The 25684-nt window shown below is 50.3% G+C and overlaps 2 protein-coding genes, 1 non-coding gene and 1 pseudogene across 8 annotated transcripts; 2 read left to right on the top strand and 2 right to left on the bottom strand.

The window, feature by feature from the left end:
• Positions 1 to 289: 289 nt before the first annotated feature.
• On the bottom strand, positions 290 to 8774 carry NOLC1 (nucleolar and coiled-body phosphoprotein 1). 2 transcript variants are annotated; one of them, XM_020897845.2, is made up of 13 exons: positions 8598 to 8774; positions 6253 to 6308; positions 6009 to 6142; positions 5773 to 5912; positions 5196 to 5361; positions 3368 to 3489; positions 3106 to 3247; positions 2657 to 2785; positions 2238 to 2348; positions 1495 to 2136; positions 1198 to 1307; positions 945 to 1037; positions 290 to 769 (listed from the first exon to the last, which is right to left on the bottom strand). In XM_020897845.2, the coding sequence occupies exons 1-13, from the start codon at positions 8715 to 8717 to the stop codon at positions 611 to 613; spliced, it is 2124 nt and encodes a 707-aa protein (XP_020753504.2). In that variant the 5' UTR covers positions 8718 to 8774; the 3' UTR covers positions 290 to 610. The 2 variants fall into 2 exon arrangements, with proteins under 2 accessions (XP_020753504.2, XP_020753505.2); XM_020897846.2 differs by having other exon boundaries at positions 6009 to 6139; positions 8598 to 8773.
• LOC139035940 (ubiquitin-ribosomal protein eS31 fusion protein-like) lies at positions 3563 to 3987 on the top strand (annotated as a pseudogene).
• A 1591-nt stretch (positions 8775 to 10365) lies between the features above and the next one.
• On the bottom strand, positions 10366 to 24373 carry PPRC1 (PPARG related coactivator 1). Of its 5 annotated transcripts, none has more exons than XM_070470068.1 (14): positions 24162 to 24373; positions 20558 to 20746; positions 19886 to 20032; positions 19674 to 19766; positions 16646 to 19550; positions 16299 to 16352; positions 15389 to 15446; positions 14545 to 14615; positions 12847 to 13576; positions 11727 to 11873; positions 11550 to 11616; positions 11305 to 11426; positions 10912 to 11063; positions 10366 to 10618 (listed from the first exon to the last, which is right to left on the bottom strand). In XM_070470068.1, the coding sequence occupies exons 1-14, from the start codon at positions 24312 to 24314 to the stop codon at positions 10515 to 10517; spliced, it is 4992 nt and encodes a 1663-aa protein (XP_070326169.1). In that variant the 5' UTR covers positions 24315 to 24373; the 3' UTR covers positions 10366 to 10514. The 5 variants fall into 5 exon arrangements, with proteins under 5 accessions (XP_070326169.1, XP_070326170.1, XP_070326171.1 ...); XM_070470069.1 differs by having other exon boundaries at positions 14545 to 14612; XM_070470070.1 differs by lacking the exon at positions 24162 to 24373 and adding an exon at positions 23879 to 24047.
• A 983-nt stretch (positions 24374 to 25356) lies between these two features.
• Positions 25357 to 25473, top strand: LOC139036112 (small nucleolar RNA SNORD22). Its single transcript, XR_011488852.1, has one exon. It is a non-coding gene; the product is annotated as a small nucleolar RNA SNORD22 (small nucleolar RNA).
• The last annotated feature ends 211 nt before the right edge of the window (positions 25474 to 25684 follow it).

The raw sequence follows: 25684 nt of genomic DNA, 5'->3' as shown, positions 1-25684 counted from the left end.
TGACTTTTATCCTCCAAAGTAGGTAAGTCCATGCTGGTTGAAGATTTCAGTCCTAGACCCCATAAATGAGGTACATAGTCCATGCTTAAAAGATATATACATTAACAATGGTGAATGTTAACTGCCTCTCATCAGGGCTCTGAGGGGTAGGAAGGATGAAAAGTGAACATGAGCACTCACATAGGCAGAATTTTCCAATTATAAAAATTCTTACAGTGACCTTTACCAAGTCTTGGGATAGCTAAGATTTTAATCTGTGGGAACCCACCTCTGAAAACCACAACAAATATCAATAAGAAATGATTTAATAGAAAATATACAAATTTCTCAGCATGAAGACTTTCACAGAACATGGAGGGAACGACAACTAAAATTTCTCTTAAAAATGAACACTCTTTGTCCTTGCTACCCAACACTCAAAAAACAAATCTGTACAAAACCACGAACCCAAAAAAGGACCTTAGAGGGTGTTACAGTGCAGTCTTCAGACCTATTCTAAACTGCTCTCTTCACCAAGACCCTCCCCTGATAAAGCCTAGGATTCCCAGGTCTACTGTGACGGTGAGTGGGCTCAGATCATCACCCTTGCTGTGCCATAGACGGCCCACGGTCACTCGCTGTCAAACTTAACAGAGTTGACTTGGACAGAGATGGAGCCGCCCCGGTAGCTGCCCCGCTTCTTCTTGGTTTTCTCGTGCCGGAAGGATTTGCCTTTGGTGAACTTCAGAACCTGATTGGCTCGCTCCCCCCAGTCTCCGGCTGCACCCCGCTGGTGAGCAGAAAGAGGCAGTTAGCACACAGAAGGGCAACCCCAGGGCCCTGTCATTTCTTCTTGCTCCAGGCAACTCAAACCCAAAGAACCTATCAACCAGGACCAAACGCTGTACTCTCTCCCACCCCACCCCACCCCCTCAAGGATGGTGAAGACCCCTCATTCTCCTGACCTTGGCGTCAAAGGAATTGTCTGCCACTCTAGCATCCACCTCGATCTCCTCTTCCCTGATCCTTCGGAATGGGGAGGATGCCCTTCGTTCTCCCTGGGGAAGAATGGAGTCGGAAACTCAGGATGGAGCAAAAAGGCCCTCCTGAGCTACATACGCGAGTGTGAGCGCCAGGCCAGGCACAGAGCTGTCCAGTCATCTGCAGTTTTTGTCCATTCTAAAAGCTGGCTCCTGAGAGGAAAACAAGACAACCTACCTTCTTCCTTTTAGGAAATGTGTTGGGGGTCTGAGGCTTTATCTTCTTTGCTGGAGGAGTCTCGGCCTCCTTAGCAGCCTCATTCTTCTTCTTCTTCTTCTTTTCTGAACCTACAGAACAGAAAGCCAGACTCAGGAAACCAGTTTCCTGTCCCCTCCTCCCAGGCTCCCACACTGAGGGCCTCCAACTAACTGGAAGCTGGTCAGGGGCTTTGGCTCCCTAATCCACTCCTCTAGAGTACAGTCCGTTCTGGTTTAGGGGACAAACCCAGGAGGCAGGTTTTTTTTGGATACAGACCTGGCTTAGCAACCGCCACTGCTGCCTTTTTCTTGTCCTCCTCCTTCTCCTCGTTGCTGCCCCTGTCTGCTTTTCCATTCTGGGCAGTCAGTGCGGAGGTGCCATTGGTCTTGGTGGCCTGTGGTCTCAGAGTGCCCTTGCCCTTGGGTTTCTCCTCCTCCTCCTCACTGGAGTCATCAGAGGAAGAACTGCTGCTGCTTTCGGCCTTTGCTTTCTTCACGGAGGCTGGTTTGGAAGGGGCTACGGCTTCCACCTCCTTCCGTGGCTTTTTAGTTGGGGGTTTAGGTGTCTTTTCTTCTTCCTCTTCCTCGCTGCTGGAGCTGTCTGAATCCGAGCTGCTGCCCCCAGCACTCTGAGAGGCCTGCTTGGCAGGTAAAGACAGGGCTGCTTTGACTGTCGCCTTGGACTTAGGGGTGGCTACAGTCTTCTTTGTCTCTTCCTCGTCACTAGAACTACTCTCCTCCTCGCTGGAGTTGCTGTCAGCCTTTCTGGTTAGAGGCTTCTGGCCACTGCCTGCAACCTGCTTGGGGGTGGCGGCCGACTTAGCTGCAGGCGGCTTGGGAGTGGCGGCTGGTTTACTTGAGGGATTCTTGGGGGTACCGGCTGGCTTGGCAGGAGCTTCATCCTCAGAACTGTCGGAGTCTAGACAGGGAGGTTAGAGGCAATAGGTCCCCGAATCAGGCTAAAGAGGGCCCTCGGAGCTACCATCGCCCTGAGGGCCTCCTATGCTACGCCTTCCTTACCTGAGCTGTCTGAAGAGCTCTCTGCTGCCTTCTTTGCTGGAGCTGCTTTAGTAGCTGCCTTGGTGATGACTGCCTTAGCTGGAGGTTTCTTTTCTTCCTCAGAACTTGAATCTGGAGAGAAGCAATGGCATTAGGCTGGGTCTAGAGTCCCGCCAGAGCAAGAAAAAGTGTAGGGAGTTCCCTGGTGGCCTACTGGTTAGCACTCTGGGCTTTCACTGCTGTGGCCGAGGTTCAATCTCTGGTCAGGGAACTGAGACCCCCCGCAAGACATGTGACACAGCCAAAAACAACAAGGATGCAAAGACCCACACAGAGCATTAGCCCTGTGGTACTTCAGAGAAAAGCAGAAGGGAATAGAAGCATTTCCTTCCCTACTACTCACGCACTCCCAGACCCACTCACCATAGGAGATGACTCACCAGACTCGTCGCTGCTCTCCTCACTGCTCTCCACAGTCTGCTGCTTCTCTGCAGCTTTCTTGGGGGACTGAGTTCCCAGGGACTTCTTGGGTGGGGGAACAGAAGGCGGGGGGACTGAGCTATAGGGACCTGTTTAAAAGGGATAGTGTGGGGGAAAAAAAAGGGATAGTGTGATAAAATATGTACACACATCTTTTGATACCACTTCCTTCTAGAAATGGAACTTAATTCCCTTTCCCTTGAGGGTGAACTAGGATTAGTGACTCATCCCTAACAGACTAGGGCAGGGATGATGGCATGCCATTTTTGAGTTACAAAAGGCAACCTTTGGCTTTCTCCTTTCTTTGGGACAGGCCAGCTGTCAGGCCAAGGTCCACGTGGTGACTGCAGAGGTTCTCCTGCCTTTGGGCCCTGGTCAGTGGTAGCTTGACTCCCCGTTGTCCAGTCACCTGGTTTTTTCTTCATGGGCTTTTTCTTCGGCTCCTCTTCCTCCTCATCACTGGAGGAGTCCTCACTGCTGGAACTCTTTTGGGCAGGTGCGGCAGCCGCTTTCATTGGGGCCTTAGCCACAACTTGCTTTTTAGGTATGGTCTGCATCACACAGAGAAAATCAATTACCACAGGAAAATGTTGACCCAACCAATCCTGCCAGGAAATAGAGGACTTTCACCCCCTTGCCCCCTCTTCCCTGGTAGAAATTAAGGCCTATACCTTCTTAGAGATGGCTACTGCCTTTTCCTCCTCTGAGTCATCATCACTGCTGCTGCTGCTGCTGCTGCTGCTGCTAGGTGCTTTGCCGTTGGCGACTTTAGGTGCTGGCCGAGCTGATGTACCTAAGAAAACAGAAATAATGTGTGTGTAAAGACAGTTTTCGGACCTACCTTCTTCAGCGGCACTGCTGCCAAGATGCAGATTTTCATGAAGATCCTGAGGAGAATGACTATCACTCTTGAGGTCAAACCCTCAGTTGCAACAGAAAATTAAGGGCCAAAACCCAGGATAAAAAAGAATTCTTCCTGACTAGTAAAGATTGATCTTTGCTGGCAAGCAACTAGAACATGGATATACTTTGACTACAAAATTCAAAAGGAGTCCACATTTCACCTTACTGTTGGGACTTCATGATGGTGCTAAGAAAGGAAGAATTCTTAAATAAGTCCCAAGAACAAGCGTAAGAGAAAGAAGACGAAGTTAGCTGGCTGTCTGAAATACCATAAGGTGGATGAGAATACCCTTCAGATCATAGCTGGGCTCGAGTTTTTACAGCCAACAACTCTGACATACATTATTGTGGCAAATGTTGTCTGATCTATTGTTTCAACAAACTATAAGCCAAGTAATTGTATACTGTTAAAAACAGACATGAGCTGGACTTCCCTGGTGGTCCAGTGGTTAAGAATCCACCTGCCAGTCTTTTCCTCATGGCGCTATGGTAAAAAACAACAACAAAAACACCCCACCTACCAATGCAGGAGACACAGGTTCAATCCCTGATCTGGGAAGATCTCATGTGCCCTGGGACAACTAATCCCTGCCACAACCTCTGAGCCCACACAACTGAAGCTCCAACACTCTACAGCCTGTGCTCTGCAACAAGAGAAGACACCACAGGAAGAAGCCTGTACACCACAACAAGGGAGCAGCCTCCACTCACCTCAACTACAGAAAGCCAATACACAGCAACAAAGACCTAGCACTCCCAAAAATAAACAGATAAAAATAGTTTTTAAACAGACATGAACTGGGACTTCCCTGGTGGTCCAGCGTCTGACTCCATGCTCCCAATGTAGGGAGGTGGGGGTTCGATCCCTGGTCAGGGAACTAGATCCCACATGTGCCAACTAAGATCTGGTACAGCCAAATAAATAAATATTTCTTAAAAAAAAAAAAAAAAAAGACATGAACTAATGAACATCAAAAGAAAAGGAGTATCAAGATATTAAAGGGCTGTAAAAGCCTCCTCCTATTAGCTTAGAACTTAGGAGTCCGTCAATTCTCTTGCCTTTGAAGCAAGCATAAAGTAGAAGGCTGTGGTTTACTGCATTATCAAAGGATAAATTTCCTGCCCAAGTTCAGAAATAAACCTGTCTTCCAAAAAATCTTATGATGCAAAACATTTGAATATGCCCTCTGAAGTCTTCTAAGCATGTTTTCCCTCACTGCCCACTATTTCTATAGTTGAAAAAAGTGAAAGTGTTAGTTGCTGCTCAGACATGTCTGACTCTTTGCAACCCCAGCCTGCCAGGTTCCTCTATCCATGGGGATTCTTCAGGCAAGTCTACTGGAGTAGGTAGCTAGTCCCTTCTCCAGTGGATCTTCATGACCTGGGTCTCCTGCATTGCAGGCAGATTCTTTACTGTCTGAGCCACCAGGGAAGCCATTTCTGTAGTTACTAGTCTCTAACTTAAAAAAAATGACACCAGTCAATACTAGTTCAACAACCAGTGCCATTTCATCCCTGTGGTGAATGAGGAATTTTCACACCAGTCCCCAGAGCAACCTGGTCCCCAGCCCAGCCTTTTGGAAACAAAAACAATACCTGGTTTGGCTGGGGCTTTAGCCTGAGTTTTCACTGCCACAGGTGTTGTCTTTGGCTTCTGGTTCTTTGGTGCCTCGTCCTCTGAGCTTGAGTCAGAATCGGAATCAGAGCTCTCGGCCTTCTTAGGAGGAGCTTTGACTGTCTTGGCCTGAGGCTTAACTCCCTTCTGTGAGAAAAGCCAGGAGAATCAGCAAGTTTTAGGGCACCCAAAAGACATCTTAAGGTACAAAAGCAAGCTCCCTAAGTGCTCCCTTTTTTAGGCCTTGTTCCTGCCATTCCCTGTTTAGAGCTCCCTGCACCTGTCCACAAAACATCTCTTACTCTTGAAATCCTTGACAGTGTCCCAGAGAAACCCAACACTGTCAGGGATGCAGAATGAACTGAATTTCCTCTAGATTCAGGGTTCAACTTTTACCTTACAAAATCTTTTCCAAACCTCATTATTTCTACAACCTCTCTGAAAGACCTCATAATAATCTGCTGTTGTATAACCACCACCACCAGGCTAAAAGCCAAGATTTTAGGTTTCTTCTTTCCAATCCCTTAAGCAATTCCTTTCCTCCCCAAAGCTGCAAACCTCAACAGGTTTTTTCTTTTTGTCTTCTTCCTCCTCATCATCACTGGATTCTTCACTGCTGCTGCTGCTGCTGCTCTCTGATGCTTTCACTGCAGCCTTTCCAGGATGCTGAAGCAGAATGGCCTGCTTGGCAGGTACAGCTTAACAAAAATACGGGTCCCGGTAAGAATCAGCCATTTAATACTGGAAGACTACAAATCCTCTTCCTGGAACCACAACTCCCTGCTGGGCCTTACCAGCTTTCTTAGCTGGAGGCCCCTGGGTTTTTTCCTCCTCACTGCTGTCTTCACTGCTGTCACTGGATGAAGTCTTCTTCTTAGCCACTGGTCCATTTGCCTGTAACTTCCGCTTTGGGGCTTTGGTGGACCTGCTGAGGCAGATTAGGCTAACTTCTGGGGAACAGGACCTTCTCAAACCAAAGAACACAGCCCAGCCTACTTGCAGGGAGAAAAGAGGCACACTGGCAAAGAGAAGACTTACTTGAGCCAGAAACTATAGATATCCAAGAGGGAAGAGGCATTGGCATCCTGCTGGGTCTATAAGAGAAAAGAGAGAGAAAGCAGGGTAAGAAAGTTTTATCCTGGTTATTCCATGGGAGTTCAAATTTTGTGTTACTCTCTCATTAAAAGTCACTTATTTTGTCTGCTCTATCTGATACAAATGTTACGTCTCTGAAGGTTTCTCCTACTTGCATCAATTAGGAGAAAAATATTCTATTTATGTATTTCCCAATTTTTGGTAGCAAAAACTTGGGTTATTCCTCTAGTTTCTGGCATCATCTATTCCCCTGCCTGTCTATCCTATTTATCAAAGCCTTTAAAAACGTGCATTCCCTTAATTCTAGCAGTGTACTATCCAGGAATTTATCCTTACCCATGAAACGAACACCTACACAGGAAAACGTTTGCTGCAACCTGGTTTATAATTCCAAATCATTGGAAATCAACCATCAAGAGAAGATTACTAAAAATCTATGCTAATTATTCAGTGAGGAACTGCATTCAGCTGTTAATTACAAAAAAATGGCAAGGCATTACAGTATATAAAAGAGTACAGGCTCAAAGTTAGATTAGGTGTGAAACTTCTGCCAGTTAGTAATGTGTGATCCTGAGTAAATCACTTGATCTTTCTAATACTGTTTTTCTTCCCTGTAAGACAGATAATACTATACAGCACTAAGTTGTTGAGAGAATGAGATAATGCACATAAGGAGCTTAGCATCTGGCCCTTAGTATGCCCTCCACAAAGATTAGCTTTTGTCACATAAAAAAGATTTCTGATTCTGAAAGGCCCAATTCCATCCAGCCAGATGTGGAAATACTCTCTGCAGCCTCTAACAGTCAATTCAAAACAGTTCCAATATGAAAGCAGCTCTATCAGATCATATGTGGCAGGCTGTCTCAGCTTAAGGAAGCCCTTTGAGGCTGATCTGACTTATAATTTGTGTAACCTGATTCTATCACAAAGAACAAGCCTATCTTCTTAGTCAAAGACTAAGACCACTGAAGACTACCATATGAGCTTCCCTGGTGGCTCAAATGGTGAAGAATATGCCTGCAATGCAGGAGACTCAGGTTTGATCCCTGGGTCGGAAAGATCCCCTGGAGAAGGGAATGGCAACCCTTCTCCAGTATTCTTGCTTGGAGAACCCCAAGGACAGAGGAGCCTGGCTGGCTAGAGTCCATGGACTCCCAAAGAGTCATACACCACTGGGCAACTAACACTTTCACTTTCAAGGACTACCACATCACTCCACTCTATCTTCAAGGTGTTTTCTTGTGCAGTCTTGTCTGCTCTCCTTGAGATGGAGATTACAAACCTTTCACATTGCTGGTCATCTTCCTTTTACTTGTTTTTAGAACATCCTAAGGTACCATAACCAAGATAACAACTTCCACTCATTGATGCTTTCTGAGCACCAGGCACTAGTATTGCCACTTTGCATATATCATGTTATTAAAACTCACAAAAATCCTATAGAAGCAGAAACAGATTCAAAGAGATTAAGCAAGCTGCCTGGATCATACACTTTTAAAGTGGCAGAAACTGTTCCCAAAGCTAGACTTGTCTGATGCTGGAAGTCAAAGATTCTACAACTGCTTGGTAGTTATGATGCTCAACCCTGCTTCTACTCCCGTTCATTATTTTCTTTAGTAACAAAAATCCCAGCTTTCATTAACGGGCTCCCCGTGGCTCAGACGGTAAAGAATCTGCCCGCATGCTTGAGACCCGATTAGAGCTCTGGGTCAGGAAGACCGCCCCCCCGCAGAAGGGAATGGCCACCCACTCCAGTATTCTTTCCTGGAGAATTCCAAGGACAGAGGAGCCTGGCGGGCTTCTCCATGGGACTGCAGAGAGTCGGGAACGACTCAGCGACTAACACTTTCACTTTTTTTCCGCTTTCATTATTTCGAAAGCAATTCTACTTGAGTCCTGGGTAAATCCGTTTGAGAGTTAAAATTCAAGTCGCGCTTGGCACTTGCCAACATAAAAGCCCAATGAAGGTACCAGGAGCCTCTAATGCCTCCGGTGGGACAAGGCGCTCCCGCCCTGTCGCACTCTGCTAGCCACGTGACCTAGGCCACGAGGATCCCACGCTGCCACCGCCTCACCTCTCACCAGAAAAAAGCAAGACTCGGCGCTAAGTAGTCAGACCTCATGAAGCGAGGCTGGCTTCCGCCAACCGCCGAGAGCTCGGCACAAAGACCTGGCAGTCATTAGTCTGGCGGACCCCGCAGACCTCCCTACCTGAAGACCTAAGCATGTCAGGGTCCGCAGCCCTGTGGTGATCACACCCCAGCCCATGATCCAAGCCCCGGACTCACAGCGCCTGTTGCCTTGACGAATTTATTGGCCACGCTCGAGAGCTGGTTATCTCGCAGAAAGCCGAGCACGAGGGGATACAGGTCGCTGGGAACCACGCGGCGTAAGCCGGCGTCCGCCATCCTCCCGATAATACGCGTCACTACCGTCGCGGACGCACAGGACTCAAGAAACCGGAAGAGGCGGGCTAGGGGAGGACCCGTGCAACGCCCTCGCACCGCGCGGGGCACGCCGGAAGGGGCGGGCGTACTCTCGGAGACAGGGTAAGGGCGAAATCCATGAACGCTTTCCGGTCCCACGAGTATCGCCATCTTGGAAGGGCGGAGCCCACCGTTCTGCTTTGTGAAGGCGGAGCCCTGACGTCAGAGGTCACGCCCTTGGTGGCGGCGGGAAAGCTTCGGACTTCCCGCGTCTTGCCTTCCTGCTGGAGCCACCTTTCTCAGTGCAGCGGTTACCCGCGGCCCTGGCATTCAGATATCAGAGTAAGGCGTGGGTCGGCGGGCCTGAGCTGACCTTGAATTTTCTAAACTTGGTCACATATCCCACCGTCCCCTATTCGCGCTGCCAGTGGATTCCCACTCTTCTCCATCTTCACTTTCAACACCCTGGAAGGCCCTTTCTCAAAATACCACCCTAACCTCTGCACTCCCAACTCCATTAGGGAGGGCCCTTCAGGTTATCTGTGGTAGTGGTGAGGTGTTGATCTTCAGAACTGTCCCCACCTCAATCTTGACTTGCCCATGAAACAACTCTTCCCTTCCTTATTTACACAGCTTCAGGTCAGCTTCGTGAAGGGAAAAAGGGAATGTGCAATAAACCCGAGCGACAGAAGCGATCTCTTCAAACGGATAATCCTGAAAATAACCCTTCTACCTCCTGGGTAGTCCACACTATGAATCCTCCCTGTGGAAGAACCGGAAAACCCTTCAACTGCCTCTGTCATGAGTACTCAAATTTATCAATCAATGCCCAGGCCTATCAAGTTAATTTCAAGTTCTTCATATTTCAGTTTACATTAGCAGATAGCAATCCCTACAATCCTATCTACTACCCCTAGACTATTTCTCCTTCATGCCCCTTAGGGAGGGACCCACTTATTTGCCTTTCTCAAAATAGGCATTCCCCTGTCCTTGGTATAATTCCTACATGTCCCTCTTTCCCAAAGGTCTATTCACCTGCATGCATTCTTTAAACATCTGAGCACTTGCTGAATGCCAAGCATTGTGCTCAAGCTATGGTACACACAAGCCTCAGTTTCAAAAACATTTACAACAGGTGTGAACTTCCTCTGGGTCCCTGATATTCAAATTCCTTCCTAGACCAACAGCACCACGCTTGTTGGAAATGCAGACTCTCAAGGCCCACCCCATAATTCAGAATCCTCATTTTTAAAAAATCTCCAGATTTAGCTACCCTTTCAAAGTCTGAGAAGCACTGCCCTAGATGACTGATCTCACTGACAAGACTCTTGAAGAGCAGTTTCAAGTCCAATAGGATTCTGCACCTAACCGAAGAAGGGTCCTAGGAATCAAATGAAAGTAGGAATGTCCCTGTTGGGTTCAGAGAGGAAAACTGACTTCTCTGGCACCAGCACCATAGAAAAAAGCACAACAGCACTTGGCAGTTCTCTCTAGTTCATGTTTATTAGTCTGCATAGTGATTTATATTTTCCAAACACTGGGGGAACCCCTCAACCCCATCCATCTTACATAGAAATGCAAGTTAATGTGTTTCAAAGCCTATTATAAAAAACAAATACCACTTAAAATCTGATGTATTACATTTTTATTTCACTTTTTTCCATTTCTTTATAAAACAGTCATCTCCTCACTAGCAGCTCTCTCCCCTAGACTGGGGGAGGGGAATGGAGGAGGTTGGGCACCTCCAAAGAAAAGGGGATGGGGGAGAAGGGCCCAGGGTTACCTCCTGAGGTTCTTCTGGGCCTGTTTCAACAATGTGTCAAAGTCAAGAGAATCAAATTTGCTCTTTACAGGAGCAGGGTCAAAGTCTTCCCGGTTGGAGTCTACAAAGGTAGAGAGAGACAAACATCAAGGTCTCTTTGAGTACACCTCCCAACCACAGGGTCCTCAAATGGCCAGCTACCTCTCATATTTATAATGGATGGAGCTAAAATCTCCTGAATTTTAAGCCAAAAGACAGGAGAGCCCCCATTTCTCCTCTCACCCCACCGTTTAAGCCCTTCACGTGTCAGAGGAAGACAAGTCTGCCTTGTTAACCCCTCTCTCAAAAGGCTGGGGACTCTTTTTCAGGGAGGAGGTGGAGTATACCAAAGGCTCAGAGCCTCCCTCCACTCACCAAGATCAGAATAGCTTCTCTTGCAGAACTGCCTGCGGCCCCCAAAGCAGAGATCAAAGGGCTGTTCATCTGCCTGCCTCAGCTTGTGGCCACTCTCGATGGCTGCAAATGCCTCCTCGGCATAGCGGTAAGTGACGAAGCCATAGTTGTCACTGGAGGGGAGGATGAGACAGAGGCTGAGATGGCTCTTTGAGCACATGCCATGGAGAAGAGACAGCTCCCCAGGGCACAGGGACTGGAGAGGTTCTTCTCATGCCCCAAATGGCCAACCCCCTGACTGTAGAGTTGAAGGTGTCCTACGCTGCCCAGCACACCAGAGCAATCAGGAAAGACAAAGCATTGAGACAGATAATGGGACAGGAAGGACATCCTGACCTTAGGGCCCAACCTCACCCTTGGACACGGAAGTGGATGGTGCACTCCTCAATCTCCCCAAAAACAGAGAACCTCTGTTTCAGCTCTGACCGAGTCATGCGGCCAGGTATCTTCCCAATGAAGACCACTCTTCTTTCTTCCTATGTTGGGTCAAGGAAAATTGACACACCATGAGCCAAGGCCATAGCTGCAGATGGCTCTGTGAGCTCATGTCATGGCTCAGGGACAAGCCCTATCCTCCTAGGACCTGTTCCTCTACTCACTATTGCACGCTCCTTCTGCAGAACTCTCTGCCTTTGGTAATGGTCGTGTGAACGATAAGAACTGTACCTGCCAAGAGAAAAAGGTGCTGTCAGCCCCTCAGACATTAGACAGCTCAAATCTCAGAACTCTTAGGCTCTTGCACCCCAGATGCACCAACTCCCTGAAAACATGCTCACCGCCGCCTCCTGTCACTTCTCCGGCGAGGAGATGGAGAGCGGGACCGGCTTCGGGAACTAGATGAGGAGGAGGAAGATGAGGAGGAAGATGATGAGGAGGAAGAGGAAGAGCATCTTCGGGAACGTCCAGAGGAACTACAACTGGACCTAGAGAACAAAAGATCACACAGAAATGATAGGAGGAGTGCAGGTATCATCCACTTACCTCACCTTGGCCCCAGCCCTGCCTCCCTGTCAGGAAGCTCAGGACCAAAGGCAGAGAAAAGCAAAGGAGGTGCAGAAGAAGAGCAAACTGAGAACCTTGTGAACTCGACATGTTCTAGAGTATCTGGGCACTAATCTTATTTACTGTCAATTATGCAATTAAAAATAGAAGAATATCTAACAAGTCAGAAAGAATAAAAATAATAGAGACTCAGAGATAAAGGGCTGGGCCCCAGGTATTACAACTAGCCGGTGTGAGGGGGGCGGTGTAAGGGAGAGGTGGGAGGGCAGGCAAGCCCATGTCTCTGGAATCCTGCTCCCCTCATGTCTCACAGGAGTGCTATGATTATGGCATTAAGGGGAGGTGACTGTGCTAGACCTGTAGTAGATGGCGTACCTGAAGATAAGCTTCACCATCAAAAACCAAGAATTCTTCACTGATGAAGTAGAAAAATTTGGGTCTATTATACAGAAAAAGGTACTCCTAAAAAGTAGATGAGGCCACAGTGACACCCAAAGGACACCAGACTCTTTCCTCAACAGATGATTAAAGGAAGGATTGTTTGCCATTAACAACCCACTAGCCCACCATCCCACATCTACCGGAAAAATACAAGAAATAGGACTGATACAGTGCAAAGCAATCAACATGGTCAAAACCAAACCCTAACGGTCTCTCCCAAGGCAGGTCTCTAGGAAGCAGGAGATCTCAGAGATATCCCAATCTCCAACAGGGGACAGAAGCTATCTTTTCACAGCTTGCCTCCTTCAAATCCAGGAAAAGGGAAGAAGACAAAAGCCAAAGAAAGAGAGAAAAGCCTTAGTGCCTGAAAGTTCATCAAACTCAATGTGCAAAAGCTTTCAGAGTAAGAACTTCCAAGGTGGAGAGAGAACCTAACAGGCCATCAGAGCTCACCTTCGCCACCTCTTGTGTGGGGGGGAGAGGGACCGGGACCGGGACCGGGATCGGGATGAGGAAGACGACGATGAGGATGAGGAGGAAGATGCTTCGCTGGTCCGGGTGGACCCAGAGCTGACAGAACGGCTGCTGCGGCCACGGAGGCCTTGCCAGCCCCGGCTTGAGGGGCTGGCTGACCTGCAGGCTTTTCGGTAACAGCGCAGTGACTGCTGCTTGGCTGAGGGGTCAGGGAGAGTCCTAGTGTTCGTGTCATTCCGGCAGGGTGAGGCCTCAGGGGACAGCAAGGCAGACGGGGCAAGGCAAGGAATTTGGGGATCTGCCTGCTCTTTGCTAGTCCTGTGATCAAGTGGCTTCTGGGAGGCAGCTGTGCCTGGAGGCACAGAGGTGGCTGGGCCCAGGGACAAGACGGGCTTGATGGTGATATCCTGATGGCGTTTGACGTTCCATCGGGAGCCCACCTCTGGAATGACTAGGGCAGGCGTCTTTTTTGGGGGGGTCCTGCTCCGAACACAATAGTCATGGTCCCCAGAGCCCACATGGACTGGACTAGGGCCATGGACCCCTCCGTGGAGGCGGGCTGCAGCTGGATGTTTGGCCTCCGTAACTCCTTCAGGCTTCAGGGTTCCCTCCTGGGCGGTGGACTTAGGAGATTTGGCTTTGGCCAGCAGAGAGACAGCAGCCAGGGGCTTCCATAACTGATGGGGAGGGGTAGCTGGAGGGGTGAGCCCTGTGAGGGGAGGGAGGATGGAGATAGCAGGATGAGATCCGATTCTACACTTCTGAACACTGTGTATACAGGCTCCAGAGACCCCCGCCTCATTTCACAAAGTGTACTAACACTGATCAGCAGCCCAACTTGTCCCACTGTTACAAATGCTCCTTCCCATGAGCTCCCCATCTTGGAGACCAGCAACAGAAACCCAACTGGCTAGAGTCCTCCTGAACCTCTCATTGCCCAAACCCAGCTGGTGGCCAAGTCCTGTCTTTTCTACCTCTTCATTCTTAAGACTCACCCCCTGCTCCCGGCACTGACTGACTTCCGGGCTGCATCTTCCCTGAACTCACATAATCATCTAATAATCTCCTACCTCGGGCATCACACTCGTCCACCTGTCTTCTACATTCCCACTAGAGGAAGCACTCTAAAACCAAACTGCTAAGGTTTTTTCAATTGCTTCTTCAACATACAATATAAAGTCCAACCAGCTTAACATGGCCAAGTTCCCATAACCTGGCCTCCTCCTCAACACTCCAGCTTTCTCTCTTGTGAGCTCTGCCCACCACCCTGATCAGCACTACACTCCAGCCAAAACGAACCACTCACCATTTCTCAAAACACACCAATACCAGGCTGGCTGTTTCTTCAGTTCACGCAAGCTGTTCCAACCACCTCAAACGCCCCTGGTATCAGTGATTTTCTCAAGCCTCCGATTTGAGGGTTACTTTCTATATAATCCTGTTCTGACAGTCCCTCTTCAGACCCCACTATAAACCAAACAGGTTTCTTTGACACACAACCTCTGATACTCAACGTGCTCATCTGTTTACACATCTGTCCCCTGGATTGTGAGAACCTCAAGGATGATGATCAGATTTCCGTATCCCCAACACCTACACACACTTGGTGCAGAGCGGGCTCTACAAACATTTGCTGCATAAACTAATCAAAGGCAGAGTTCCCCACCCTGAACCCACCTGCCACGTTGGCCAGTTCTGGGGCTTGTAACCGGTCTAGGGGCCTCTTCTCCTGGGGAGTGTCAACGCTGCTGGCGGGGGAAAAGGGAAAGCCTGGTTCATTGCCTCCTCAACATCTGCTTTCCTCATGAAGCAACAGGAAAGGGGTACGTGCAGAGAGGAATGGGGGCCACAAACTGTCCCAATCATTCTCCTCCAGCACAGAAAGGGTCTTAGTGACTGGACTTTATGTAAGTTGGGTCTCAGCTCTGTCCAATTTCTGGAGGCAGGCTGACTATGACCTTGATACCCCCCACCTCCTCCAAGCCGGGAGCCTCTTATGCCCAGCTCAAACCAACCCAAAATCAATGTGGAGGAAAATATGCTTGGTAGAAGAGGATGGGGTATCATGAATATGAAACAAAAAAAAGGCCTCTTGGTACTGGATGAATGGGGAACAAGGAGGTCCAGGATGCCCGTGTCCTCCAAGGAGTCAGGGAGCCCTAGCCATGAACATCCTCCCCCATTTTTTTTTTTTTACACCGTCAGCAGTGTTGAGCAACCTTAAAGCCTGTTAAATAAAGGAAAGAAACCCACCAAAACACAACTCGCCAGAACATAAAAGGCATCACCATTTGAAACCCCAAACTGGAATCAGCCAGAGGATGGTTCGTATATATCCTCCTATGTATCACCCAAGACAATGCCCAGCAATGATGGGCTGAGCCGGGGATGGGGAACAGGGAAAGACTTTAGAGTTGACTAAATGTCCCCGTTAACAGAGGCATCCAGTTGACAGTCCTGGAGCGCCGGCCGGCTGCTGACCAACAGCTGTAGGGTAACTCACTCATGTCCCCATACTTACCCTGAGTTTCCTACAGCCAGGCTGTCAGCAGGAGCCGGGGGAGGGCACTCCTTTTTGGCTGCAAAGAAACCATACTAGTTAAAAGCCCAACCAGATGTTCCGTACTGAGGCGGCGGAGAAACGCTGGCTTTAAGACGCAAAGGAAGAAAATCCATTTTGCCTACATACTCCACTGGGGTCTCCCCAAAGAAATCCATTCTCTTCCAGTGGGTACCCAAGAACTATTTTTAATTGTATCTCTTCTGCTTAAAAACAAGCACACACTACACTGAATCTAAGACCGAGTCCCAACTCCTAAGCCTAGCATTCCAGGTTCTATATAATCCACCTGACTGACTTGCTAGTCTTATAAGCTACTCTTTTTTGTTTTGTTTTGTTTTATAAGCTACTCTTGATCTACGCTTGTACTTTTGCCTTCTACTACAGATACCTATTGTCAATTCAGGAGTCATTTTTGCAGATTCCTCTTCCCAGTTAGATCATAAGCTCCTTGAGAACACGACATAGCATCCTCTGCAGCACCTAGATCCACACCTTGTTCTGAGAAGCTGAATAAGCCATTGCTTTTTTTTAGCCATTGCCTTTCAAATACACCATATGTGACCTTGCCTGCACCTCTGCCTTTATTCACCACACACAGGCTCTCTGAATTCCTGTCTTCCAAGGCTCAGCTGGAGAACCACTTCCTCTAGAAATACGTCCCCAGTTCACTTGGATCTCCCCATCCATCCACTCTTTATAGTTCTTGTCATGCTGTACCCTCTCCCTGGCTTGGATTGCATCAATGGGATTGTCTTCCCATTCCAATTAAGGGGCCACTCTAGTGGCAGACTCCCCTTCTCCCTCCTCCCAGTTTAAGCAACCTCAGGGCTGGGCCCAAAAGAAACATCAACAGAAAGGGTTTCCTCACCTTCTGATTTCTCAAATTGCTCCAGCAGACTGGACAGGTCCGACGCCTCAATTCCTGCAGAAGCACACAACACAGGATTGGAAACCTGCCCCTATTCACTAAGCACACAAGTCCCAGAAGTTCCAAACCACCTCGCTTCTCTCCTTATGCGCCCCCTGCCCACTGTGGTAAGTAAACCAGGGGAGCAACACTCCCTGAGAAAGAGAATCAAACCAACCAGACTTCTCTCTCTCAAGAATTCTAACAAAGGCCAGCCCCATCAAGGTGGCTTATCCTGTTTTATGGAGGACACTCCTCACACAATTCCCACACCATTCTTCACACCAACTGAACTGTGTGGCACTCACCAATCTCACTGATGAAAGCCTGCACCACGTCCTCAGGACCCTGGGTTCGTGGGGTAGGTAGAAAGGACAGTTTCCTTAGACGGGCTGGGTGGACAGTAGGCAGTTTGGTGGTAGCGCTCTGCCTTGGTGTTGGTGTGGGAACAGCCTTGGCAACAGGAGAGGGTGGTTTCTCCCTGGGCCTAGTCTCCTGCGGCTCAGGCTTTAGCCTCTCTGATGCAGGCTCCTCAACAACCACATTCTCAGCAGACACACACGGTGGAGCCTTGACCCGAGGGCTGTGCACCGGGGAGGACGCCTTGTGTTTCAGATGGGGAGATGCGGGCACTGGCTTGACCTCCACCTTGGTGGGCTCTGTCTGTGGCGCTCCGTGGCCAGCCGCCCCAAGACTGAGGGGAGAAGCCATTGGCACGGCTGGCACACTTTCAGGAGGGCCAGCTGGGATGCTACCAGGCTCCACCTTGGGTGGGGGGACAGCTCTTCCAACTGAGGTTAGAGGCAAAGGAGGTGGAGGAACAGCAGGCCAAAACGGAGGGTGTTGCAGCCCTGGGCCCCATCCCAAGGGCCCATAGGTACAGTTGGAATTATAAGGTGGGACTGGGGCAGGAGGAGGTACCCAAGGCACACTGCAAGTGGGGGGCACAGCATAGGCACCTGGAGTACCAGACACTAGGGGCACCGCTGGTGGGGGGGGCAGGCAAGGATAGCCAGAAGGGGACACGGGAGGATAACAAGGCCAGGGTGGCACAGGGGCATAGTGAGTATAGGGGTCAGGTGGCACTGGCCCCATAGACATCGGAACACTAGGAGGCTGCAGGGGTGGTGGGGGCAGACTGGGGACAGCTTGCCCATTTGTGGGAAGGGGGAGCACAGCAGTCATGCCCAGCCCACCCGTGGGAAAAGGCAGAGCAGTGGGCATTGTGGGGGGCATGGGTTGCATAGCAGGAGGTGGCGGTCTTGCCGGCAGCAGTTTCTCTTGGGATGGCACCTGCTCAGTAGGAGGTGAGGCCATAGGTTTGCTCACAGGTGGCTCAGGACTAGGAGAGGCAGGGCTGGGGCCCACAGACCCAAAGCAAGCCTCAGGAGGAGCCTCAGGGCTTCTCTGCGGAGCTGTCTTCTTGGCTGGGGTTGGAGGGATGACAAGACAAGGGATGTCTGCCAGTCCTGTGGGAGTTTCTGGGAGGCTGGGCCACTTCCCAGCTGGAGGCTGGGGGGTCCTCTCTTCGGCCTCTGGCTGGCGCTGCTGCCTTCGTCGCCGATACTCAGATAGGCTAAGAGGCCGCGGCCTGGCTTCCTGGGTTGTGGTACTGGTACCAGTTTCCCCCTTCAGAGGACCTACAACCTCCCTGACTTCAGGACTGTTGGCCTTTGAGGGCTCTGAGGACTCTGATTCCAGCAGGAGCTGGGCGGCTGGATTCCTCTGGGCTGATGATACTGCACCACGTCTGGGATCAGTTGGCCTAGACTTAACTAGTACCGGGTCAGCTGGAGACAGGTCATTGGGAACAGAGTCAACTTGTACTGACTTGACCAGGACAGGGTCAACTGGAGGCAAGTCGTCTGAGATGGGAACAACTGCTGCAGGGTCAGCTGCTGCTGAGTCAGCCAGGACTGGGTCAGCTGGGAGAGGGTCAACCAGCTCTGAGTTTGCTGAAGCAAGGTTAGTTAGCACAGGGTCAGCAGGTTCAGTGTCAGTCGCAGTGGGACCAGGGTCAACTGCAGTGGAATCAGCTTCAGCAGAGTCAAGTGGCATGGGGTCAGCTTGAGCAGAGTCAACCAGGGAGAGATGCGCTGAAACAGGGTTGGCTTGGATAGGGTCAACCAGGCTGGGGCAGAGGTCTCCAGGACCTTCTTCAGCAGGACTAGCTTGTTCAGTACTGCTCTCCACGTTCACAGAGCTAGGCTTCTCCAAGGCAGCTGCCCAGGCCCGAGCCCAGGCCCGGGGCTTCCCTCTACCATGGGGGGGGCCCACCTCTCTTTGCAGGTCCTCCTGAGGCAGGTTGCCTCCCTGAGAGGTCACCTCTGGAACAGCTGTAGACTGCCCACGAGAGGCCGACCTCAGCCTCCTGGTGTAGCCCTCTGCACAGGCAGCTGGCTGCTCCTTGCTCTTTTTCCTCCTGCCCTTTCGAGCCCTCTGGGAACTTAGCATTGCATTGGCTGGTGGATTCTGAGGCCCCTTGGGCGCCACAGGCTCCATGACCTCCCTGGGCTCCAACATGGAGGCTGACTCCAACTTTTCCTTTGAGTCCAGTGACAAGCCCTCATCCACAGGGCAGAGGGTTTCCTTGGGAACAGCAGCCTCTGTCTCCACCTCTAGTGGTGGCATGAGCAGCTGCAAGGCCGGACTGACCTCTAGCGTGTCATCCAGGAGCACAGGCTGGGGACCAGCAGGGATCTGTCGCACCACAACTGGGATCTCCAGGTCATTGCCAGCTGTGGCCGCCTGACCCACAATCTCTAGCACCACACAATCCTCAGGCAGTGTCAAGTCATCCGGCTGCTCCTGAAGCTCATCCTCAAGAGCCGTCAGGTGGGTGAGGTTGGGCAGGCAGTACGGGTGCATGGCCCGCACCAGCTCACTCAAGGAGGAGATGCTCTCGTCTCCAGCTGCCTGCACTGCCATCTCTGCTGCCGCCGCTGTTTTGTCTTCCTCCTCAGGACAGGCTAGGTGCATGGGGAAGTCTGGGATGCTGCTCACAGAGTTGTTGAGCTCCCCAGCAAGCATCTCACTGCTGAAGCCAGCCAACTCCTCCTCTTCCTCCCCATCACTACGCTGCTGGGGAGGAGGGGACTGGCCCCAGCGGGGTCTTGACCTTGGGGGTCTCCAACTAGGAAGCTTAGGAGAGGAGGTCTCCAAGAAGGAAGGTGGAGAGAAGTCCCAAGGGGGATCCGTGAGCGCCATCTCAACCTACAGGATAGAAATCAAGACATAGGCGTTTTCTCCAGGAATATATTTTTCCAGGCCTGTCCCCACATATTCCTCCCCCTTGGGAGTCTATGAGGCTCCCTAGGGCAGGCTTACCCCACTTACTCTACTACTGCCTGTACTGGGTCCCAGTGGGTCAGTTGGGGTGATGAGGTCACGTTCTGGGGGTGTCCGAGAGAGGTTGAGCAACCTGTGCAGCTAAAAGGGAGAAAAAGACCTAAGATGAGTTTGTGTTTCAGAACTTTATGAGTAGGCCCACGGATGTGGTTCTAACCTTTGCACCAACCACACACCTCTTCCCCGAGTCCCACACTTACAGAGGAGCCCTCCCGAGGTGACACGAGCAGCTCTGAGTCAGGAATGCTGTCAAACGGAGATAGGTTCTCAGAATCTGCATTGTCCAAGATCTCCGTCAGAGCTGTGAGCAGTGACACTTCATTCTGGTCCTCCAGAGATAATCTGCTCTGTTCAGGAAAGACAACAGGGAGGTACCACCACTATCCCAGCCAGGCCACTGAGAAGGACTAGATGCCAGGAGAATCCCGCTCCTGGGCTCAGTTCAGCTCAATGTGCCAGAAAGAGACACGAGTACCAGGGGGCATGGGTTCCAACCTCATTTACTACCATCCACCACCTCTCTAGTATCAACAAAGACCTGTCAAAATTGAGTCTTGAGTTTGTGTTTCATACTCTCTCCACCCTCAGCTAAGATGTGGGATGCTCAGTAGACAGCCCTTGGATAAGCTGGAACTGGACTCAAGACAGAGATTAGAACCCTCTGGACATGTAAGTCAGGGGCCCAGGCAGGGAGAAAGGCTGTGGACTATGTCAAGTCTGCCAGGGCATACTTTTACATGGGACACAGCCCAAGTCTAAATTAAAAATAAAAACACACTTCAAAGACTCAGGTTGACCATTCGGGAACCAAGGTTCTGAAAGTCATAGCCAAAATTCCTGCTTAAAGACTTCTAAGCCCAGCCCCAGCTCACCTCTCCAAGGCTACCAAAATCTTCAATGAGGGAGATGAGGGAGGCATCCATATAGCTGTGCATGGTCCCCAGCAGCGCCCCATCCTGCAGTATCAGCTCCTCCATCTCCAGGTCCTTGTCCCTCAAACAGGGGCCCAGCCGAGACAGACTGACGAAGCCAGAATCATCGCCCTCCTCGTGCAGCAGCGCCTGGGGCAAAAGAGGATAAGGTTAGAAAAGCCTCTGGGCAGCTACTGACACACTCTGTAAGCCAGGTGCCCAGCCCTCCACCAGTGGCCTCGGACTCAGCAGGAGCCCCACTACAGCCATGCCTCTGGACTTGCTGGGCAAAAAAAAAGTTTAGATTCCGTCTAGAAATACTCGGAGCCCACGAAACTGATAAATTGGGGAGTGAAAACATCAAAAAGACCAAGATTGTTCGGAAGAGTCATCTGCCAGCAGTGATGAAGACAGACATTCCGAGGAACACGCCAAAGGACAGGAGGTCAGCAAGCCAGCGATTCCAGCGACAACCCTCAAATCCCCCTTATGCCTGTGTTCTCTGCTTGGCTCAAATCCCAATCTCAACCACCATGAGTGACAGTCACATTTATTTCCAGCTTCTGTGCTGAAGGAACTATAGTGTGCCACCCAACCTCTCAAAAGTAGTTGCAAGGGAAAAGTCTCTTCCCTGCCCAGTCAGAGCAAAAAAAGAGAAAGCTTGATTCTGTGGATGGGCAAGCCCCACCCCATCTCTTCCCTGAGAAGGAGGAGCAACATCTTCAGCCTTGTCAGGCAGGGAGACGCCCGCCCAGGCCTGTCAAAGAGTGTGGGTGTGGGCAGGGCTAGAAGTGCCTGGAAGGGCTGGGGAGGCCAGAGGTAGAGGAATCTCCCCTACAAGAAACTACAGATGATGCAAAGGCTGGAGAAGAGGAACAAACATGGACAAGCCAGTCTCCCCTCTCCTCTGGCAGCAAAGGGAAACTCTGTACCTCTTCCAAAAGAAAAAACCAACAGGTGTGATTGCACCCTCCCTACCTTCCCAACCAAGCCAAAGAGTTACAATGCCCAGTGAGAGGAGAGGATACCTAGGGACACTTAAGGAGGCCAAGCCTCCTAAAGATGAAGAGAAAGGTGGCAGGTTTTAGGCACTCACTCCTCCCAGGCCTTCACAATCCTATAATTACAAATGGCACCTGAATAGCACCTGCCTCAGCAAACACTCCTAGGTGAGCAAAAAGCCTGCACCTCAACTTGCCTTACCACCTACCTGATCCAGCCATTAGGCTAGAATCCCAAGACGATGCCTCAGCTTTATGAACCACTCATCACCACTTCCATCTGACAGGTACTGGAAACCCAGTCAGAGAACCCCGTCTTCATCTGACCTCATCCATCCCAACCCCCAAACAGCACAGCTCCCAGAGTACCAAGGATCATGGAGGGGTTAATAACGCCCAGGCTAAGAGTGTTAGCCACCAGCATCTCTAACTTTAATAACCCCCTCAACTGGTTTTCCCACAGTCAGCCTGTCCCTGCAGGGTTCAAAATCAGCTACAAACTTGAAAATACACATTTGATCACCTCTTGAGACCCTCCCTAATCCCCTCCAAGGGTATTTTCCTGCTCTCAGCATTAGGTTTAAGTCCTTAAATGGATTACAGTGGTCCTGGTATCCCCCACCAGACTCCTCCAGGGTGTCTTCTCTCACCACTCTCTCTGGCCCCACCAGCCATACAGGTTTCTCCAATAAGCCATGTTCTCTCCCACCTCAAGGCTTTCACCCAGTATTCCCTCTGAGGAAAGCTCCTCCTTCCCCCTCCCCCACAGTCTCACTTTAAAATGTCTCTTCCCAAACCCTGCAAGGTAAATTACTACTGCTGATTATATAATATGCTGCACTTTCCTTTTGTCTCACTCATCATCATTTACTGTCTACCGTGATAAACACATAAGATCCTGGAGGACAGGGGCCATGTGTGATTTACCATAACATCCCCTATATCTGAACATAATGGAATCTCAATACCTAGCTAACTGGACTAGCTTCCACATACTCATCTCTATGTGTATTTGTGGTAAACAATCTCTCCATGAGACCTTCTCCAATTCCAAACGACCACCTAACTTGGATTACAGTTGAATCATGGATCCTTCCTGCCTCACCCCGAAAGGAGTGGGATGGGCAGCACCAGCCCCACACCATGTGCCCTCTGAGAGAGTAAGAGAAGACAGGGTGGGCAGCTCCCAAGTTAGAGCCCCAGAAGCCATCTTCCAACTCCCACCTAGAAACAAAAAAAAAAAAAAAAAAAAGGCTTTCAAGGACTCAGCTTAATTGCTTGAGAGAGATAACAGTCCAAACTAAGTCTTGCCCACCTCCACTCTGGGTGGGAACTTTTAAGAAGCCCTGTTGAGGAGTGGGACGATAACACTTAAAAGTAAGAAGAACTGAAGACCAAGAAAAAAAGATTATGACAGAATTTCCCCCTCACACAATAAACGTTCAACTAATGTTGAATAGTTCTCAAATCGCCTCCAACTTTTGTCATCCCCAGCAAAAATTCCAGAAAAGCTTAAACACAAACCATCTCAATTTATGTATCAATTCACAGGAACAGGCCTTAGCTGCCTTCTCCAGAGATGCTGGAGGAAAAGCAAGAAGAGAGGATTCCCTTTACCTAAGCCTGCCCCATGTAAATGTTGATACCTCCCATACTCCTTGAATTAGGAGGCAGGACTACAAGCAAGCAAAACGCCAGCGCCTGTGACTCATAAGCCACCCAAAGCCGGTCGGACAGAAGCCGCCACTAGCTCACTCCACAGCCCTTCAACCTCAGCCCTCTACCCTTCCCAACACACTCCGCCATCAGCAGGACTACACGCACATCTGGAAAGTCCTTCACCATCCATCGTAGAGAGGCGAAGCGGGCCAAAGCAGAAGGAAAAAACTCCTTCAAGGTTCTGAGCAAAGTTGATTCCAGCAGCCCCAACCTTCCTTCCCAGTCAGGGGCCCCCAGCGCCGATCGGAGATGGCGGGACCGGCTGAGACACACCCAGTTCCCGGCAGTGCGGCTCCAGCGCCGAAACGAGGTGCCGGGTAGCCTGGAGCGGGAGCCACGTGGACATCCCTTCCCCGCCCCCACGTGGACCCGTGGCCCCCCCGCCCCCGGCCCAACCCACGTGGGTGCCGGGGCCGCCTAGAGGGGGAGGGGAAGCAGACAAGTTCTCCCGGGAAAATCGCTCCCCCCCACCCCACGTGGCTCCGAAAAGGCACTGCGGCGAGGGGCTAGAGGCACCCCCCCACACACAAACACACTCAGCATCCTTAGAGGAAGGTCTTACTCTATTACTCTAAGTCTGAAAGCCTGATCACCCCCACACACATGCGCCAGGTTTCCGACACCCGGCTCTGCCCCTCCAGCGTTCCGGAGCAATGGTCATAAGGACCCTGCTTCTACCCGCATATCCCCCAGCAAACGACCCAGACCCGCTCGGTCCAACCCGTCTCGCGCAGCTACCCGGCATCGACTCCCGAACGCTTCTTCCCTTTCCTGTGGCGTCCACGTGTCACCGCCCGGCACACGCCGCTTTGCAGCCAGCCGCGGGCCGCCCGCTAGTCTCTCACCTGCTCCCCGCCACTCACAGCGCCCACGGTACCATATGGTGCTTGGCTCCGACTCCCCCAACCGCTGCTGCGCACTCCACCGCCAGGGTCGGGGCCGAAGCCCCCACTCGCAGGCGGCGCGATTCCGTCTCTCCGTCCCCGGCGCGCCGCCATCTTGGCCCCTGAACACCCAGCGCAGCTCTAATCGCCGGCGCCGCCTCGCCCAGCCGATTGTGGGAAGGGAACTACAACTCCCGAGAGACCCTGCAAGACTACGGATCCCAGAAGACTGAGCGGTAATATCGACTTGCACGCGGGAAGACGGCGCTGGCCTCGCGAGGGAGCCTGGGAGTAGTAGTCGCATTCAGCAGCGCCTGAGGGGCACGTGGTACACGCATTCTGTAATGCACGACTTTGTGTTGGCGCTTGAGGACCTAGTTGCGGAGCGCGAAGGAGATATTTACTTTTTGCTTATCTTTTTATTTTCTTAATCTGCCCAACTGTCGGAGCGCCCTCTTTGTCTGACGTTTTACCTGCTGCTTGTTCCTTTTGCCTTAGTCCAAGTGGGCCTGTGTTTTGAAATAGCACCCCCTCGTGGGCACCCTCACTCCAAGAGCTAAATCTCACCTGCTACACTGCGGCAGGGTAATTTTAAATTTAATCTTGTTCAGTTGCCCAGTCTTGTCCGAGTCTGCAACCCCATGGACTGCAGCACGCCAGGCACAAGTTTAATCTTAAAACAGCACATTATCGGCGTCGGCTCTGAGCTACTCAGAGACCTACGCTGGCGCCTCATTGCCAAATTTAGTGCCTGCTATTGCACATCATCTTGTTATCCTCCAAAGACAACAAGCGTTCCCCTGCTTTTGTTTTTCTCTGTGGAAAACTTGAGCCTCAAAACATCTTTGATACTCTACTTTATCCTGGAAAGCCTTTTTGGTCATCCCAGCCAAACTCGAGCCCTCCCTGAATTTCTACACTCCATAACTATCTCTATTATTTACTCATTTGGCATTTAGAATCTCCTTCATATAGTTTTCCTATTTTTCTTTTTTAAGATTTGTATTACAAAAGTTTAAAATTCATTTCAAAGAGTACAAAATACAAAACTGTTTAAGTAAGATACTTGGCATACAAATTTCAATCCCCAGATTTAATCCTTGTCACCTTTGGGATATATTCAACCACACTTTCTGTGTATATAAAAATGTATAGGTCGTAGTGAAGACATATTCAAGCATTGCTTTCTGTCCTAGTCCCAGAGTTTGTAAAGGTGAACCCACTGCGGCTGGCTGGAGACAAGAAAAGTTTGTTCCAGAAGGAACTGAGGGATCCTAAGGATTTCTAAACATGGGAAACGGAGAAATAATTTTCAAAAATCAGTTATATATTTCTCCAATTTTTAATCAATTCATTAACCAATATTTACTGAGATCTGAGTACCAGTTCCATTAAATGAATATATCATTTAAATGAATATATGGGCTTCCCTTGTGGCTCAGCTGGTAAAGAATCTGCCTGCAAATGAATATATAATTTAATAT

The sequence above is a fragment of the Odocoileus virginianus genome, chromosome 7 (assembly GCF_023699985.2).
Source record: "Odocoileus virginianus isolate 20LAN1187 ecotype Illinois chromosome 7, Ovbor_1.2, whole genome shotgun sequence".
Lineage (NCBI taxonomy): Eukaryota > Metazoa > Chordata > Mammalia > Artiodactyla > Cervidae > Odocoileus > Odocoileus virginianus.
The sequence above is the reverse complement of the archived record's forward strand: the minus strand, read 5'-3'. Positions and strand labels throughout refer to the sequence as shown.

Coding starts and splice junctions, on each gene's coding strand:
- NOLC1 (XM_020897845.2), bottom strand. CDS start 8,717: ATGGCGGACGCCGGCTTACGCCGCGTGGTTCCCAGCGACCTGTATCCC. Junction 5,362..5,772: donor AAAAGAAAAAACCTGTTGAG/GTTTGCAGCTTT, acceptor CTTTTCTCACAG/AAGGGAGTTAAGCCTCAGGC. Junction 1,308..1,494: donor AGTGGCGGTTGCTAAGCCAG/GTCTGTATCCAA, acceptor TCTGTTCTGTAG/GTTCAGAAAAGAAGAAGAAG.
- PPRC1 (XM_070470068.1), bottom strand. CDS start 24,314: ATGGCGGCGCGCCGGGGACGGAGAGACGGAATCGCGCCGCCTGCGAGT. Junction 16,353..16,645: donor GGCTTTCATCAGTGAGATTG/GTGAGTGCCACA, acceptor GTGCTTCTGCAG/GAATTGAGGCGTCGGACCTG. Junction 13,577..14,544: donor AGAACTGGCCAACGTGGCAG/GTGGGTTCAGGG, acceptor CTCCCCTCACAG/GGCTCACCCCTCCAGCTACC.